This window comes from Trematomus bernacchii, unplaced genomic scaffold, assembly GCF_902827165.1.
Source record: "Trematomus bernacchii unplaced genomic scaffold, fTreBer1.1, whole genome shotgun sequence".
NCBI classification, from domain to species: domain Eukaryota; kingdom Metazoa; phylum Chordata; class Actinopteri; order Perciformes; family Nototheniidae; genus Trematomus; species Trematomus bernacchii.
In genome coordinates this window covers 549,910-568,269 of record NW_022987720.1, presented here as the reverse complement: position 1 = coordinate 568,269, position 18,360 = coordinate 549,910, and the positions used below count along the sequence as shown (strand labels likewise).

Genomic DNA, 18,360 nt, shown 5'->3' with positions numbered 1-18,360 from the left:
CTCATTCATATTTTGTCATTTGTTCGCTTTAAAAGCTGTACTTAAATAGGCACCCTCATGTCTGTGCGCTAAATACGAACCTACCGCCATCTGTCAGATAGCTTAGCTTAGCACAAACATGGGCAGCAAGCGCTAACAGAAGGTATCTAAAGTTTAAATGAACATCTTGTTGGTTTAATCTGTGCACAAATATATCCTAGCTGTAGCTCCACATTTAGCATGAGTGGTATCGGTTATCTAACCTTACTCTCGGCGGGAAAGCAAATAATAGTATTCCTTTTAAAACACTTATTTTTAAAACTGTAATTTAAAAATGATCTGGTCTGTAAATCTTCTGACAATTTCCTTGATTGTCTTGGCACTACCAAACTCATTAGTCTACTGTCCATTTTCTTTTTAACAAAACGAGCACATCGGGCATTGTGTTTTTCCGGCATTAACTAGGCAAAGACATGCTATCTGGTCCGATGCAAGGTCGAGATATCTCAGCTCTGACGCTTTGAATTTGACAATTTTCCTTAATATAACTCTTTAAGTTAGAGGAATTATTGAGGTGTCCAGATGAAGAGCATGATATTTACATCTGTGAGAACCTCTGAGAGCTGCTCGAACACGAGAAGCCACAAACTGCTCCCAGTCTGCATGTATATGGATCAAACTTTCACACACCCATTACTAGAGCCTAGAGCCATGTGGGCCGAAACTGAGCCAGTGGATTTGTGGTGTGTGTTAAACATCGGGTCAAAGAATGGGTTTTGCAAAGCTGCACACTGCAGTTATGGCTGCTGCTGCTTCCCAGGCTCCTTCAGCCTTAACGTCCACATTACTCCTGCCCAGCTGAACTCACGAGATAGTGGTCTTTAACAGCAAGTGCATTTAAAAACACATTCACAACATACTGTATACAGACAATATATCAAGGTATCTGATATCAAACACTCTTCTCTTTCCCAGCTCATCCTTGGGGCCACACGAGGATATCTGCAAGTTATTAGTGCCCCCGCATCCTGACCCTGCACAGCTTTCTCATGTGACTTTGTTGAGGTATGTCTGTTCAAATCTATCTCTGAGTTTTGCATGGGAGTCATGCAGCGTGTGTTTTTGTGATTATTACATTTTTCGTCAAAAAAAAAGAATGTATATTATAGGTTTTATTATCGCTTTTGGCATACTGGGGAACGTTTAGCACTGAGAAGAGTGTTTGTATTGCTTAATCACACACACACACACACACACACACACACACACACACACACACACACACACACACACACACACACACACACACACACACACACACACACACACACACACACACACACACACACTGAAATAATACTTGAGAGTAAACAAGAGAGATTGTTTTGTAATGCCTAATCTTTGTCCGACATGAGGGGTAACATTCAGTCAATAACCTTTGTGCACTTAGATATTACCACACTTTCAAAAAATGATTTAAATAAGTGTTTCAGTCTCTTTCGTAAACAATCTTCAAACTTTGAGAGTGGCCAGTCAGAAAATATGTATTTATCAGCAGCTAAAGTGCAATGAATGTCTTAATGTGTTAGGCCTGTAATGTAATATTAGACATCTATAAGGCAAATAATGAAACCTAATAGAAAAATGTTTCACATATTTAAAAGTGTTCAGTTGTTAAGTTATTAAGGAGCCCTTTAGTAGCTACTTTTCCTGTTTTGTAGTTAATTCCAAGAATTATTGCGAGGCACAATATGGGAAACGTATCCTTGTTTAATCCCCTCTTTTCACCACTATATATATGTTAGCTTAGCACTTCATTACCCATATTTAACAACTGTGCTAATCCATACAGCACGCTAAAAATCCTCAAACAACAAAAGAGGTCTTTCTCAGCTGAGGCAGCTACCGTGGCGAGAAAGGGGAAAAGGGCAGGGGGAAAAGGAAGCAAAAGGAAAGGGAGACAATAGGGAAAGATCAGGTGAGGAGGTGGAGCCACTGGAAATGTCGCCCAGTAAACTGGCTCATACCAATGTCAGTATAAGTTAGAAATCCTCAATGCAACATTGTGCATTAGTCCCTTTGCACTGCTGCATGAATGTATCAAAAGTCAAGCTAACCCACTGCAGCTCAACAGTGCCCCCTAATGACAAAACACAGGCATAACCGGAACATTTGTATTATTTCTCAGCACCATTATTACCAACCCATTGCACAGGTACAATTATGCCTTTAGTACATGATAATATACAGCTGCAAAAACATACAGGTATAGTAGTACAAAATATTACATACAAATAAAAATTGACCTGGTTTTTAATCAGAAATCCTTCTTTTATGGGACAGCATGATTGAAAAAATAATGGCTTTATGGCTCTAATTGTTATATAATCCCACCCTAACCCTTAAAGTCATATGTGGAAAAATAACAGTTTTGGTTGCAAAACCCCTGCAATACTGATAAAAACAATGTTTCTCTTGTCTCAATACAAAAGCCCACTTAAAGGTTACGTTAGTCGACACAAAACAGGCCTCTCTTGATACAAAAAGTGCATTATGAACATGAGGCAATAAGTTATTCCCTTGGCAGGTGTTGACATATCGCATCACAAAAGGCGCAGTGAAGAAATCTTAACAAACAGAAAGCTCTGCCTGTTCACCTCTTTGGCATCAGTGTTGCTGGCTGGATTCTCTTGTTCTGGTAATCCTTGCATGATTAGTGCAGGATATGGATCTGGTTGTTTTGAAATATCAGGTTTTTGGCAATTAATTTGTTGCAGAGAGGTCTTTTACAGAAAATACAAAAATGAACTGTGCTTTATGATTGATAAGCTTCAAATAGAAGACTCAGCAGGTTGTGTCTGCTATGCTGATCAAGTGCAAATATTTATCCGATAGAACATAAATGATTATATTATAAAAAATCCTATGTACCTTCTTTCCTGTAGAAAGTTATTTTTACTCTAACACAATGTCCCCTACTTCTACTTTTAACTCATACATTTACTAACTTTTGGTAGGCCAATGGGCGGCTGTTGCTTATGAAGTTAAGTGGTCGTCCACCAATCAGGAGGTCTGATTGGTGTTGATCCCCAGCCCCTGCTGTCAACATGTAAAACTGTCCAATGGGCTGAGTTTTTGAACCCCAAATTGGTCTTCATGACATTGCCAATGGTGTGTGTGTGTGTGTGAATGTCTCCCGAAGCCCCTGCCTCTGTATTATTGTGTGTATGCGACTTGTACATGAAAAAGCATTTTGAAGGGTCACAAAGACATAGGATGATATATGCAGTCCATATACCATTTAGCATTCGGGCGAAACAGTGCTATAACAGTTGTACGTTGTTCTCTTTCTCTCAAAAGAAATGTCTCATCCTACTCAGCAGTGGAAGGAAATTCAAACGCCGACTTAAATGCAGAAATTATCAGAAATCAGATTTTACATCCAAGAAGTCAAGGGCATCCTCCCAAGCTTTGAATCAGTTCTGGGATACGCTGATTCAGCCATCCGACACGCTCTCCGCCAAGGGGCTGGTGCTGTGGGCGGGGCTTCCCACCGTAGAACCGTAAGAGGGCATTTTAGATCCCTCTTGTGCGCTGGCAGGCGATTTGGGATCAAGCACTCTGGGAAGATAGACCTGCAATCAAAGAATACAAAAGAGAAAAGAGCTGAAATCGACAACGGGGTGTTTCTCAATATTCATTTGCAACATGCTCCCTGGTGTGTATGAGGAAAAGAATGCACTCAAAGGCCAAAGTATAATTTTTTATAGAAAAGAATGTTGAAGATTAAGTAAGTAGGCAAACTAGGACATGTTTGAATAACTGCTAAAGTTCACTGCAACAATAGCTGATTGGGTCTTTAACATAAGGTTCAGAAAACAAGGATGACCTCAACAGCTCCGGTATGTTCACTTTGTTAATGAGTAACAAACCGTGAGGGTGGTGACAAATGGGTTTATAGAATTTACCAGCTCAGGTGGGTTAACTTAAGATCTGTCCTGCCCTAACATGTGGTCTTTGTATTCACGCTGTGTGCTTTGTTTGGGAACAAGTACAGTACCATGGTGTTTTCTTCCACTCCTTTCTCTGTGTCCTCGTCCTCCTCTTTCACCTGCAGGAGAACATGAACAACATGAAGGCTCAGAGTGGAGGAGGACAAAGAGAGTAACAGCATACCAAATCAAACGCTCACCTCATAGTTGTGTGGACTGAGGTACTTGAAATTACCAAAGCAGGTGTAGCCGATGCAGATGAAGACGGTGATACACAGGACCACCAGAGTGAAGAGAGCGGGGGGAGCCCAGAAACCTGAAACAACACACATATAGTTCAAAAAGCGACACAGCCATTTCACTTTTTGTGTGGCTGCATGCAAACACATACGTGTGATTATGTAATAAGAAACATTCCATATTGTGCTTTTGGGGTTTTCCTTTCCTGTAGTGTGTTATATAGGTTTGTGTGCATGTAAATGGTCTGCAAAGGCTCATATCCCAAAGTTCCCTCCAGAGGAAGTTTCTCCCCTTAAGAAAGGACTGTCTTACGCCAAGGTAAAGATGTGAATATTCTCTTAATATAGCAAACACACTGATATTTATATATATTATTTTAAGAAAGGCTTTTACTCCAAACTGGGGCTGTGCCGACCACCATCAATTGTAGGAAATACACTGATTATAATAAGAACAACCTCACTTTTAAATATCCAAAATACCCCTTTAAGGCCAAACATTTTAACACACCAACCAAGCTTTCTTACAGGATATTTGTGTTTCCATTTATATGTTTTTAACATCACTATCTCTTCATTGCCATGAGGGAATCTCAGGTCACTTTACGGACGGTTACTTTCTCCAGGTTACGCCCACGCTTGTTTCTAACCTTGTCTGAGGACAGAAAAGAAGTAGAGCCATATCAGGCAGATGATGGGTGCAGCCAAGGCTTGATTGACAGCTCCCAGGTGCACCTGGCTGTCGAGGCGAGCAGGCAAGTAGGCAAAGTACATGTTGTGTTTGTCCACCAGGTGTTTCAGCATCATGTACAGGAGGCCTGAGGGGGGTGGGACACACAGCACAGCCATTATAAACCGTACCCTGTAGCTGAGTGGTTGTCATGCTGCTTGTGTACAGCAACATAATGAATACTTACCAAAAGGGACAATAATAGGACATATGATGCTGTAAGCCATGATGACAGTGAAGACACACAGGCACCAGCCATACATGGCTCCATATTCAAACTCATAGGCCTGGTTCTGTAAATAGAAGGTGGCTTGTTAATGTTGAAATGAGGCTGGGAATCAATTAAAACAAAACTACAAATGTAATATTGTCTTCTGTTAACTTTTCATTTACTTGACTTAAACACAACTTTTTTTTTAGGTGTAGCATTCCTTTCATTGAAGTGCCTTTACAAACCTGTTTGACATATTTCCTTTCAGCAGCAGAGCGCGCAAACACCATGCGAATGATGTAAAGCAGTAACCCTGGCAACCGCAGCAAATCCATCCCAGAGCCCACTAGGGCCGCTGTGATGACGTAGTTGACAAAAAATGCCCCCTGGTCAGGTAGGAACACGCATCTGGTGTAAGGGTAAAAAACATCTCTGTTAAGATAACTCCTGATATAAAAACACAAACACATGACAGCACATATTCCCTTTAAAATAACAACATCAAAACAAAATAACAACCACAACAAACAGCAACAACATAACCACAGGATTTTCAGCATGACACACAAAGCCGCCAGAGGATGTTTCATTGATGGTTACTCGATAGACTTGAGTGTGTGTTTGTAGTGCATGCAATGAACAAGTGTTGTTTTTACAGCTTGTGATACAGTATGAGACACGTGAAAATGATTGAGTGCATGTACACACACACAGTTTGTCACTATTTGATTTTAAATGCACAAGAAACAAAAAAAGCAGGATTACTTACTCAAACCTCAGTTTCCCATCAGCGAGAAACCTCTTATCAAACAGCCAGCGGAAGAACACCGCAAGACTAAAGGGAGAAAGAGAAAGATATTGCAAAATGTTAGGCAATGTTCTCCCTACTGCAAACATGGTTTAACTTATTAGTTCAATTAAAATTAAAAAGTTGCGGTTCTGAGTTAGTGTCAAAACATTTTGAAAGTCATTTTTCATTCAAATGGCAGAAATGGCTGTTTTCAGTCACTCAAATATGGAGGTTTCCTGTCATACTAAAAACAGAATACCTTTAGGTTATGGATTGACAAAACAGAATGTTTAAAGATATCACTTTAGACTTTTTGATTAGACTTGCATGGACATTTTTCAATGTATTATGACATTTTATAGACAAAATGTGTATTCTATAATCAAAATAATTACAGCTTGGAGCCTCCCTCATGTAATCCAAGTTCCCCATTTATCAGTGTTTCTGCCAAAAACTGATTGCTATAATAGACTACAACTAAATCACTTCTTCCCCTAGATAAGGGGTGTCCAAACTTTGTTCACCGAGGGCCACATACAGAAAAATATACGAAGGGCTGGGCCACTCACTAGAGGTGAGGTATATTTGCTAACTTATATCATAAGTTAGCAAAATGTATCAAATGTAGGTCATTTATGCTTAATACTTGAATATGCTCTAAGAAAAACAACAGCCTACATCACAGCTCTCCAAAAGGTTTCATTGATTTATTTAGCAGCTCATTACTTAAAAACAGGAGCCTCAGATTGCTTATCATAAGAGGAAATAGAAAGGGTTCATTTCAAGCGTGTTATGAAAATAAGTTATTGGGCTTTTTTCTTATCAACTTAGATTTGATAGAAAATGTTTCAACTTTAATTGACTGAATTTGTTTGAAAAAGTGAGCCTTTTAGAACATGAATACTGTGTAATATCGGTTTTCATCTATATTTAAGAAGTACAAGACAAGCACAAGATTAATTTGTGGGCCATACTCCATTATACTTTTTAATTTGCTGAGGGCCGATTCAAAATGGCCACATTTGTCCCCCGGGCCGTAGTTTGGACACCCCTGCCCTAGAAGAAGGACAGTCAGTTGCCTATTCAAAGTGATGTTGATTACCTTGTGAGCCCCAGCGAGGGGAGGATCAGCACCATGAAGAGCAGGAAGAAGTAAAGCTTACGCATCATACTCAGCTGCTCACTGGACCTGAGACACAGATGGCACACGATCAAAACTGTTGTTACAGAAACAAAATGTCCTCAGCTAAGAGAAACAAATCACTGTGTGTGTGTGTGTGTTTAATACCTGCTCCAGTGTGCCTCTCCTATTGTAGAGTAGTAAACTATGGTAGGCAGCAGGGCAGAGAAGGACCACAGCAGCAGAGTGGGGAAGAACTGACTGATGATGGGACTCTGGGGGGGGGGGGAAACAAAACAAACTAGGTTAATAGCTTTAAAGCAGAAGTATGTCACGGAGGCGTGTCTGCATGTGTAGGACTCACATTGAGATAGTAGATGGGCATCGTCACGTTGAATTTGTCCATGGTGTTGATGATGATGGTGGGAGTCGTGAGGAAGGTGAGCAGGAAGAAAAGGAAGAAGTTGAGCATCAAGTAGCGCATGTACCAGTGGAAACCACGCAGTGACAGATTCTCCCTGAATGATGGGGAAAGAGTAAACGGAAACAACGTGACTGTTAAACACAAAGTTGCAAACGCATTACAGTATGGGTTAAACTGTTAACATCCGATAGAGTGATACCAATTATCTTGCTCTACTTCAAAATGTTTTATGAAGTTATTTTTGTCAACATTGCCACATAACTTAGGTTGCTATTTTCCACAGTTGAGTTGGGAAGTCGTTCAATTGACTTTGGTGTGTTCATGAGCTTCTAAGAAAACCCGTCAGTAGCTGTTTCTGAGTTTTTGTTCAAACTTGTTCTGACCCAGTATGGAAATATTATGTCTGAATATTCTGACAACACACGAATGCAATGATAACAAATGTAGGGACTGCAGATGAAAATGAGCTAATAACTAAATCTGGGAGACATTATTTCTTTTTTTTGTATTAATGTTATGTATGCCTACTCTTTGTTTAATAAAGACTCATTATTACATGACATGTAATTTGTTAGACGCTTTTATCCAAAGCGACTTACATACATTCGGTACTGTGGACAATCCCCACAGGAGCAATTTGGGGTGAAGTGTCTTGCCCAGGGACACAACGACTTGCTGACTGCAGTGGGGCTCGAACTTGCTATCCCCTGATTTGAAGTCCAGCACACTACCCACTGAGCCACAGCCTCCCATTATTTAATGTTAAACATAATTTGAATATCATGCTAGGATACAGATCCACACAAATGTTAATATGTTCTTCTTCATCCCATGCCAAGTTGAAACTCAAGCAAAAGTAGATCACTTTATAACGTTAAACATCTAACGGTGAATGAATTTTGTTGCACTTTAATGAGTTACATCAGACCAACAAATACAACTTTAAAAGCATATTTAATTATATTATAATTGGAATCACCAAAATGTAATTACACCATGTGATGCCACTAAAAGTCAAATTACGACAATATTGAATTATTGCCCAGCCCTATTGGCACCAGTTGTATAGAAACCAAGTCATATGATTTTCATGGAGCACACACTGTGTTTCAGGTCTCACCAGAACACATTTTTGGGATGGGGTGCAAAGCTGACGCTCCACTTGTTCACTTTCAGAGTTGAGCTGTTGGATGACGGCTGGGGCGTCCTCCCGCAGAGGAAGCCTGTGCCCCCACACTCCAGAGCGTTGAAGTCCTTCAGGATGCTGGAGTGAGTGAAAGACAACTGTTAGTGATGCACTTTGATACACAACAATAAATCTGCTTCCAATAAAGAGTCACGTGGCAATAAAATCGAGATATCAAATTCAAGATTAGAGCAGAATCAAAAAACAACATCAGAGAAACAATTACAGCTGACATAATACTGCCATGCCAGCCGTAAACTGTAGCAATAAAAAGGGAAATAACTTATTATCAAAGTCAAAGGGAACTTTATTGTCAATCTTTCAGTTTGTGTGTACAGACAGAGAGATCAAAATACCGTTTCCCACAATCCAGAGGAATACAAAATACGTATATACATATATATATATATATACACACAATCAACAGACACATTTATACATTTTATAGAGTTGGATTAACTAAAACTATTTTACAAAAGGTAGAAGTAGTACCTCTGGCAGTACAGTAGTTTCCTCCTCCCTCACAGTAAATACAGAGGCAGTACTGACAGATGAAGAAACCTTTAATCTGGTACTCACTATTTGGCCATAGCCTCGGTCTGCAAGGTGACGAAGGCCATCCCCAGGGGGCGCTGTGGCACCAGCTCCGTCTGCTTCCTCACCTCCTCCAGCAGGTCTTTTTCTTGAGTTCTGTAGAACTCGACGGCATCAACCTGATGAAACACACACACACAGATTAAAGGCTTTACTTGAAACGACCTTCTTATGAACTACTTAACATGTTTGCTTTATTCACTTTCATTGTAAATAAATAAAAAACATTTTCGTTGTATCGTTTTTGAGCTTTGAAGTCATAGAAAACAACATGTATTGCTTTAATTTTCTCAACCTATTTTTGAACATAGAAAACAAAAGCATCTCCACACCCTGTTCTAACCCGCCTAGTCCCTGCTCCATCTCACCTTCTCAGAGCTGGCGCAGCAACAGAGGTGACCGCACAAACGGGGGTTAATCAACTCAAGTTTCCCTGTTTTCTCCAGGACACGCTCGTAGTAGCGCAGGTTTTTTCCAGCTCGCTCCCTGAGGGCGAATAAAAACAAAAGTTGCAATACAAGTTGATTAAACTAGGTAAAAATAAAGCTGAAGTTGATATCCCCTCAGTATTCCACACATGAACATGATTGCAACGATTCCTTCTGCAGACAAGTGTACAACATCTGAAACCAATTTAATATTGTACGGTAAGCTATTGTTGATTTGAAATAATGAGCTATAACATATTAAAAAGGTCACTAAAGCTGCTCCCTTAGGTTGAAATTATCTTTGTGGATATTATCAATGCACAGACCAATATAAAAAATAGGATACACTGATAAAAGGGAAAATATTTGTCATTTTATTTATTGTTTCTTGTGTTTTCTTACCTTTCTTTATCCAGGTGCATGAGCTTGGCCACGTTATAGCCCAGGGTCACAGCACACACTTGACAGGAAGGGTACGCGTCTCTGTGCAAAAACAACGTTGATATTGAGAAATCGAGCTTGAAAATGTGACTTTACCAACTTCGGAAACTGTAAATCGCATCAATGCAGTGAATTTACATGAAATGTGAACTTACATGAAATGGGTCTTTATAGCTTCCTCTGTCGCCGTTTTAGGGACTGAACACACAAACAAAGTGTCTCTCGCCTAGAAACAAAACAGAAATGAAGACTAGTCAGGTAGCACGGGTGAGCCACAGCATTTACCTATTTAAACTTTGTAATCTGACTTTTATTATAGAAATCCTTGAATCATCCCTCAGCACGTGAATGTGCATGTTACAGTGAAGGGACAGTGCAGACAAAAGTTAACATGAGTGAAGAAGTAGAGCAATATATTCAATAAAGAGGCAAACACACGTAAAATAATTAATCATATAAGTACACGTCCATGGTAAAAAAAACAAGTAGAAGTAAGTGAACATATGGAATATTAATAGAGTATACAAAGTGAATATTGCCCACAGAGATGTTACAGTCTGAGTACTGAAGCATCATCCAGTAAACACATTGGTAATAGTATACATTATATAGCGCACATAGTATTGATGTTACAATATCCTCAAGTCAGTAATGTGGACACTGTCAGAGCGATTGCCTAATGACCTTAAATCTAGTGAGAGACTCACCGTCTCTCTGCGCATGCCCTTCATCTGGGACGTGTGATGCCGCAGCACAACAACAGTCAGGATCAGGTACAGAACCGCAAACACTGTATGCAGCCATAACATGTTGCTTCTACAAGCAGAAAGTAAATGACAGTCATCAGTAAACATTTAGTCATGACCAACCCAAAAAACTATTCTAATACAGATTTGTTTATATATTAAAAAATGTTTTTATACAGTAGTTACCCCATTTGGATATTTCCCACCGTTGTCCTTCCAAAACTCTCTGGATTATTACCTGACAGAAAGAAAGAACATTTTAATAAACAAGAGACCTACTAATACAAATGTAAATATGAACACAACTGAAAAAGATATACAAGCAGCCTGCATTTCACACAAAAATAAATAAACCACACACTTTTGGGACTTTAAGTCACTGATTATAATATGAGATAAGTCATAGTAATGAGTCATAGCTTCAAAAGTAATAACATTGAAGAACAGGATAGGAAAGGGTTCACAAAAGGAGAATAATAACTAATAAGTAATAGTAATATATTTAAATTAAAGGTGTTTAAATGTATGCAGATATGGATAATTATAATTATGTTAAGTATATAAACATGTCCACTTAGAAATGTGATTCCAGTGTAGGTACGTTATGATACAAAAACTAAAGTGCAGGTTAAACGTTTTTATGAGGAAAGTAAAGCCTTATTGTTTTGAAAATGGTCAGTGCAGATTCTAAATTAGACCCAATTGAATTACATTTGAAGCCATCATAAATGCACACCTGACCCATACACTTCTATGTGTTTTCTATAGTTTTAGCCATTAAGAGACAGGAGAAAAGTGCAAAACGCACCCAGCAGGTCTCCCGTCATGTTGACAGGCAGTATGATTGAGAGCGAGGTGACGGTTAAGAGGATCAGCAGGACGATCAGATGACGCTGGAAGGACAGGTAGTGAACAGCATCCATGCCACACCTGGCTTTTATTTTTTCCTCACTGAAACACACCGACACACACTGATTAGAAAGCACCAACACATGGATTATATACAAAAAATCTATATAGCTTTGGTTTAGCACCAATATCAGTAATATTGAGCAAATGTCACTCACTCCATTCTGAGGATGAAAGGCAGCCAAGAGCAAAATCCCTAAAACAGAAAAGAGTACATATGGTGAAATATGCATTAATGAAGGATAGTCAGAGTTATTTATTGTTAAGGACTGGTTTAAAATGATTAAAAAGGCGATATTATGCTAGTTTTCAGGTTCATATTTGTATTTTGTGCTTCTACTATGACATGTTTACGTGCTTTAATGTTCAAAAAGTGCTTTATGTTTCTTATCAAGCCTATGCTGCAGCACCTCTTTTCACCCTCTGTGTGAAACCAGAGTCAGCTGGCCTACTCTGTCTGTCACAAAAACCTATTTACCACACTACAGGAAAGGGTAAACCCCTAAAGAATAATAGGGCCCCTTTAAAAAACAATGTCTTCTTTTACATACCAATTCATACTCAAGGTCATCCGTATTGGACGCTACGGATGACTTGTGTCCATAGCGTCGGTGTGTTGACTCTGTGAACCTGATACACAAAGTAGATAGTTAAGGAACAAATCATTTTCATCTTTCACTATTCTGGACAGTATTGCACATTGGAAACCATGAACCGACCCTTCGTCTGTAACTAATGCCAGACGCCCGTAGTCCCAGAACTTCCTCCTGATAATAGAGAAGACCATCAGCAACACCTGTGGGTCACATAGAACCAATCAGCTTTAAACTCATGACAATGGGTAATAACTTATATAGATAACACAAATAAAGCAGGGGTTGGTTAAGGAAAGTATGGATTTAATCAGTTGATGTACATCTTAATGGGAAAGGAATGTTCTTCTGTATTTTTTACGTTAAAATAAAGAAATATTTAGAGAAAATATAAGGCACTTTGTTTGGGATTGCCTCAGAATGATTTCCAGCCTTTCCTCTCTTGATTAAATAACAGGCAGACAGACGCAGTTAATTAGTGGACATACCAGAAAGACACAGAAATCGAGGAGCAGCACGATTGGCACTCCTCCAAAGCCGACTCCCTTCAGCACGGTGCTCTGTGTGGCGCTGAAGCAGCTCCCGTTGTCCTGGAAGCCGGCGGGAGTCGTGCCATTGGAGTCCGACAGGGGCCACTGCTCCCACCACAGGGCAGACATCACTGCAGCGGACCAGCTTCTCTGCACACATTGATCATACACTGAGAAACGGCCTCCAAGAGACAAAAGCTGCTAGTCACAGTGATAAGAAAAAAATAAGAACTGCAAGTAACAACATTTTTCTTTGTTTTATTGATTCATTGTTGATACGTCTGAAGATAACCTACTGAAAGATGCAGGACACAGTCTTTATACCCACCTACAGTACACAATCCTAAAAATAATTATTTAATATTAAGAAAATATAAAATCCTCACATGTTAAAACAAGCAAATATTTGACATTTTTGCTCGAAAAATGATAAAGCCATACATTTGCATTTCCTTCAACACTTCAGACTCAATAGCACAGCAAAACAAGAGTGTAGCTACCGGTTATTGCGATTATTAATTATTTTCCCTTTAAAGATATTAAGAACATCAAAAAATGTAGAAAAAGTCTTGTCACAGTTTCCCATAGCCCAGGTTGTTGTATCCAGTTGCTAAAGATAATACATCGTCATTGATAATAACAAAAGAGAAATTATGCAATTCTCCCCAAAAAGAATTATGAATAAAATTGACATTTAAGGTGCTGTAAGTTAACCAGAGAATATTTTTACTTAAATGATTATTCGATTATCAACCTTTTCTGTCCATTCACTGATGGATGAATTATCTAATAATTACAGCTCTCCACAGAAGAGACCTTGTCAGGGTTGGCCTAACAAGAGGATGCAGCTGTTCATCCAAACAACTAAGCTGCTTTTTACTTCTTTAAATTAAGTTGTGTTCCTGCAATTGAAGATTAAATCAGATGACATCCGTGACTGGCATACTGCAGGCCAGCTAAAGGAGGAGGACACATGAAAATCATGTAGTGTTTTATTTGGTTGCAGAGAAAAACAACATGCTCTAAAGATAAGAGATAAGATGGTTTCCTGTGCTGTCGGAAATGTCAGATCTTTCAGTAAAAGTAGCAAAATTATATTGGTTTCTTTTCATTGTACAGCTAAATGACCCCTTCATAAAAGAAAAAAGAAAGAGCTTTGTTTGTAGCTTGGAGAGCCGAAGCTAGTTATAACCACTACATATACTGTTGGATATCTTATTCTATAACCTTATATTTGACAAATGTACCATTAGGGCTAGTTCAGTTCAAAACCCAAATAAATTAAGTTTAATGATTGAAACAGAGAAAATACTTTTTTATTTTTTTAAACTGACAACAGTATTATCTGCCATATTTGAATGAAAAATAACTTTCAGAATCGGTTTTATTACAAAGTAGGTTTACACATACGAGGAATTTTCTTTGGTATATATATATATATATATATATATATATATATATATATATATATTTATATATATTAACTGCAAACCAATACTGTTGAATATAATTGTTTGGCAATCGCCATATTGTTGCAGCTCTGACCACCTGTGTTGTAAATTCTATGTATTCAAAGAAACGAGCAAATGTAGTGGATTAAATAGTAGCATACAATATTTTTCATCTGAATGTATTACAGTAAACACAGTAACATATTGGAAATACTGAAAAGTGTACTTAAGTAGGCCTACTACTACTTCTAAGTAAATAGTTACATTACACTGCTTGCTTGGTTACTTTAAGGAGCTTTGTAAATCCTGGAGGGCATGTGGATATCAACATAATTACGAATGTGGTTACATTTTACTATGTCTAAACTTGGAATCAGGGGGTTTGTCATGGTGAACCGTGCCTTTGCCGAAACTAAAAGTAAAGAAAATAGTCTTTAAGGTTTCAGAAGTGTCACATCCTCACAACACAGCCCCGCCTTCCTCACTGAGCTCGGCCACGTTCAGTCACGCGGGGGTGGTTAAAGTTGTAATGTATGTAACCGCAGATTTTTGTCTGTAAACCCTGACTCTAAATGTGACAAAAAAAGCATAACTCAAAAGAGAACTCCTGTAGCAGTAATCTTTCTGATCTAAATTTGACTGGAGGCATTTTTTCCCAACAGATGTTTTCTTTTTATGCCATTTTGAGTGAACGTTCAGCGTCAGAACAAGAGCGGTTCCTTGGTGGACTGGCCAAACTTGAAGTTAAACAAATACCATGTTGTGTTCAAGGAACACGGTTACAACAACAGGTACAGAAGCTACAGGGTAGACGAAGAGTTGCTAATGCTACTATGATGTAAGCAAAAGTTTTGGCTATGTCAACATCCGTGAACTAACTATATTTACATGCCTGATAGTAGCACTCGCTCCCATGTTGCCAACAAAAAAAAGTATTTGTAATGAACTCTGTCCTACCTGTATGTTCGTCTTTTATTCCTCACTGAAGGAAAGTTTTCTCCACAGTTAACTTGAAATATGTAAACGTCTCCGCTCCTTCCTCTTTATGTCCCACGCATGCGCAGACGCTGCAGCAGAGCATTATGCTGTCTCGTGCTCAGTTCCAACCAGTCCTCAAGCCTTTACAGAAGGGACGCTCCCTTCTTACTCTTGTAAAATAATTTACAATGACTTACATAAGTACAATTCCTGAAGTAAAATAGTCTAACAGCAGCATAATGTATTTAAGTGTTAGCCTACAAAAAGAGCTGGAAGAAGTGAGCTGTTTCACTTAAGTAAAAAATAGCAGTAGGCCTACCACATAATAAAACCAATGTTTGTTTTGTTTTCATAATTTTAATTGTGCACGAAAGCTAAATGTAGGCTACTGATTGAACGTACTGAATAACAGGTACTTTACAGTAGCCCTTATTGTGCAGAATGGGCCCTGTGTTAAATTATTGTATTAATCTTATTACTGATGCATTACTGTGTAAGCAACACTTTAATTTTTACTTAAAGTTACCAAGTTAAAGGTAGGGTATAGTAAGAATGGAGAAACCAGCTCGAGTGCGCTAGAATTTGAAACTACGCAACCGAAAAATATCTGCCCATTCCTTCAGACTTCCTTACAGAGCCCCTCCTCCAACACACACGAACGCGCACATGACCAATGAGGGCACGAGATAAGTTTGTGCACAGATGGTAGGCCATCCAGTTATTTTAGCCGGGCCGGCGAAAATAATTGGTCTAGCTTTTTACAGCGCCACGGCTTCCACAGATGACATTTTTTTATGTATTTATTGTCAAAGCATTTCATATATTCATTGCTATCGGGATGTTAAGAGCATTCCATGGAATATAACAAAAAGTGTTTCTGAAGTGAATTACCTACCCCACCTTTAAGTTAACTGGACACGAGATAACAAGCTCTGTAAAAGTAAGGTCGAATCAATAACAGTGCAGGCTGACAAAACAGTGAGATTGCTGTTAATTTAATTTAAAATGTTAAAGTTTGACACAAAAAAAGGGATCATGCAGAGTTAATACAAAGGCAGGCTGATCCCTGTGGCTGTACCAATACATGTCAACATTTTACTTTCCACACAGAACTTTATGTAAGAGGGTACCGATTCCCCCAGTATATTTTAGATGAAAAGCTGAGCTAAATACTGTGTCTGATAGCTTTATATTTACCTTACAACATAATAGTTGCATCAATCTTCACATCTATCTGTCTTTTTAACATAACTGGTGGTGTATTTTGGATAATTGTTGCATTGTTCCTGATGTGCATAAAGACCTCCTGTCATGCCATTGCAACAAGATTCAGTACTCTGCAATAATTGCATTACCATTTTGAATTATTATAGATTATCAGTTTTCTTTGGTCTAAATATATGTTTTGATTGAGAATAAAGAGTGTCTCTGTAGGGGTTCAGACCTTTTTACATAAATCTTAGGCACGGAAAGATAATTATAAGTGTTGAAAATTCCGAATACAATAGAAGTCCTTTAAAATTAATATTTTCTTCTGTACTCACACTGTAATTACCTTGTGAATGCGGAAAAAGTCAATGGAACGTGGTGACTTATTATCTGTTACCTATATTTAGCACTCAATAGAAGACTCCCTTGTTTGGTATTCTTTGTTAAAATGAAGCTGATGTTGAGTCATAGCGATTGTGAAATGATTTTTAAATGGTTTTTTTGGCGGTCAATTTTCGTGTTCCTCTTTGGGTATACAAATGAAAGAGGAAAAAGGCAATTTTGTAAAGGTCAATGACATAGAAGGTCAAGCAGATGATTTTACATTCTCACAGCGTTGGAGAAAAGTCCTATGGCTAATGTTAACACAGTGTACACAACACACGGCCACTCCTTCCGTAGCTCTGCAGACATTCCTCTCAGTGATCCCTCCCAAAGACAGTGACACTCACTGTCATAAATGAAAACCAAAGCAGATTGGTGTGTGTTCTCCAGCAGCTATGCTCTTTGTGACATTTCCCATCTTCTTTGATTGGTTAGTGCTGTTCCTTTACTGATATTTGAAGTAGATTTAGCATACCATCAGACACAGTGGAGTGAATCCCAATTGTTCCACATTTGAGACATCATAAAAGAGGTGTTGTGGTGGTTTGTAGGACAGAGCATCGCTAACCAATGTCACGGGGCCTGCTATCAGATGTGCCACTGGTCAAATTAACGAATCCAATGCAATTAGTCATTCAATTTACTGTGAGATTCTGTGGTTGAGCATGTCTCTCTGCCTCGATCCCTCCCTCCCTCCCTCCCTCTTTTCTCTGGATTTGCCATTATAGGATTTTCTGTTTATCTGTTGTGGTTTTGACTGTTCATTTCTGCTTCCCATGTCTTGCTGTGTGTATTTGTGTGTGTTTCTCGTCTGTGTGCAAACAGTTGTGTCTGTGTTGTGTACACCAACATCAATCTACTTGTGTGTGTATGTGTGACAGTGTGACAGAGTGTGTGTGTGTGTGTGTGTGTGTGTGTGTGTGTGTGTGTGTGTGTGTGTGTGTGTGTGTGTGTGTGTGTGTGTGTGTGTGTGTGTGTGTGTGACTGTTCATGCCTCACTGTGGGACGCGTTGATTAGCGCTCACTGCGGCTCAGCTCCCAGCTGTCCTTGCGGCTGGCTGCTGATTGAAACCAATCAGGCTTGCGATGGCCCCATCGCGGTGACCCCTCACCCCTCCCACCCCCGGCCTAATCACCTGCTGATTGGCCCACGCAGGGCCCCCTCCCGTTGGCACGGAAGGTTAATTTGACCGGTGGATGAAGGCTCCAGGAGGGAATAGGAACGTGCGCTGGGTGATATTGCATGGATATAGCCCACCTGTCAATCACAGCCACTTAAAGGGGAGCAGCTAGGGAAACACTGACAACCAGAAAGAGTAGGTAGAAAGGGAAGGAAATAAGGAATGGCAGTTTTAGTCTAAAAACAATTTAGGGTAAGTTTATCTTTGGAAGCAGATTTATGTTTCAACGTTAAAACACCCTCACT

At 39.1% G+C, this 18,360-nt stretch overlaps 1 protein-coding gene across 3 annotated transcripts; it reads right to left on the bottom strand.

Annotated features, from left to right (window-relative positions):
- Positions 1-1,729: 1,729 nt before the first annotated feature.
- tmem63a (transmembrane protein 63A) lies at positions 1,730-15,458 on the bottom strand. 3 transcript variants are annotated; one of them, XM_034143109.1, is made up of 23 exons: positions 15,321-15,458; positions 12,871-13,062; positions 12,509-12,585; positions 12,341-12,419; positions 11,948-11,985; positions 11,689-11,831; positions 11,067-11,118; positions 10,842-10,950; positions 10,290-10,360; positions 10,096-10,176; positions 9,634-9,751; positions 9,251-9,384; positions 8,606-8,749; positions 7,426-7,579; positions 7,230-7,336; positions 7,044-7,130; positions 5,921-5,986; positions 5,397-5,559; positions 5,128-5,233; positions 4,861-5,028; positions 4,172-4,287; positions 4,040-4,090; positions 3,477-3,614 (listed from the first exon to the last, which is right to left on the bottom strand). In XM_034143109.1, exons 2-23 carry the CDS (start codon positions 13,039-13,041, stop codon positions 3,477-3,479), a joined length of 2,373 nt encoding a protein of 790 aa, XP_033999000.1. In that variant the 5' UTR covers positions 13,042-13,062; positions 15,321-15,458. The 3 variants fall into 3 exon arrangements, with proteins under 3 accessions (XP_033999001.1, XP_033999000.1, XP_033999002.1); XM_034143111.1 differs by having other exon boundaries at positions 12,871-13,057; positions 15,321-15,398; XM_034143110.1 differs by lacking the exon at positions 15,321-15,458 and having other exon boundaries at positions 1,730-3,614; positions 12,871-13,041.
- Positions 15,459-18,360: the final 2,902 nt, after the last annotated feature.

What these genes read in the sequence shown, in the direction of transcription:
- tmem63a (XM_034143109.1), bottom strand. Translation starts at nt 13,041, where the DNA reads ATGTCTGCCCTGTGGTGGGAGCAGTGGCCCCTGTCGGACTCCAATGGC. An exon ending in GCATTAGTTACAGACGAAGG is followed by an intron (nt 12,420 to 12,508) that starts GTCGGTTCATGG and finishes TTTGTGTATCAG; the next exon opens with GTTCACAGAGTCAACACACC. An exon ending in CATCCCAAAAATGTGTTCTG is followed by an intron (nt 7,580 to 8,605) that starts GTGAGACCTGAA and finishes CCCATCATTCAG; the next exon opens with GGAGAATCTGTCACTGCGTG.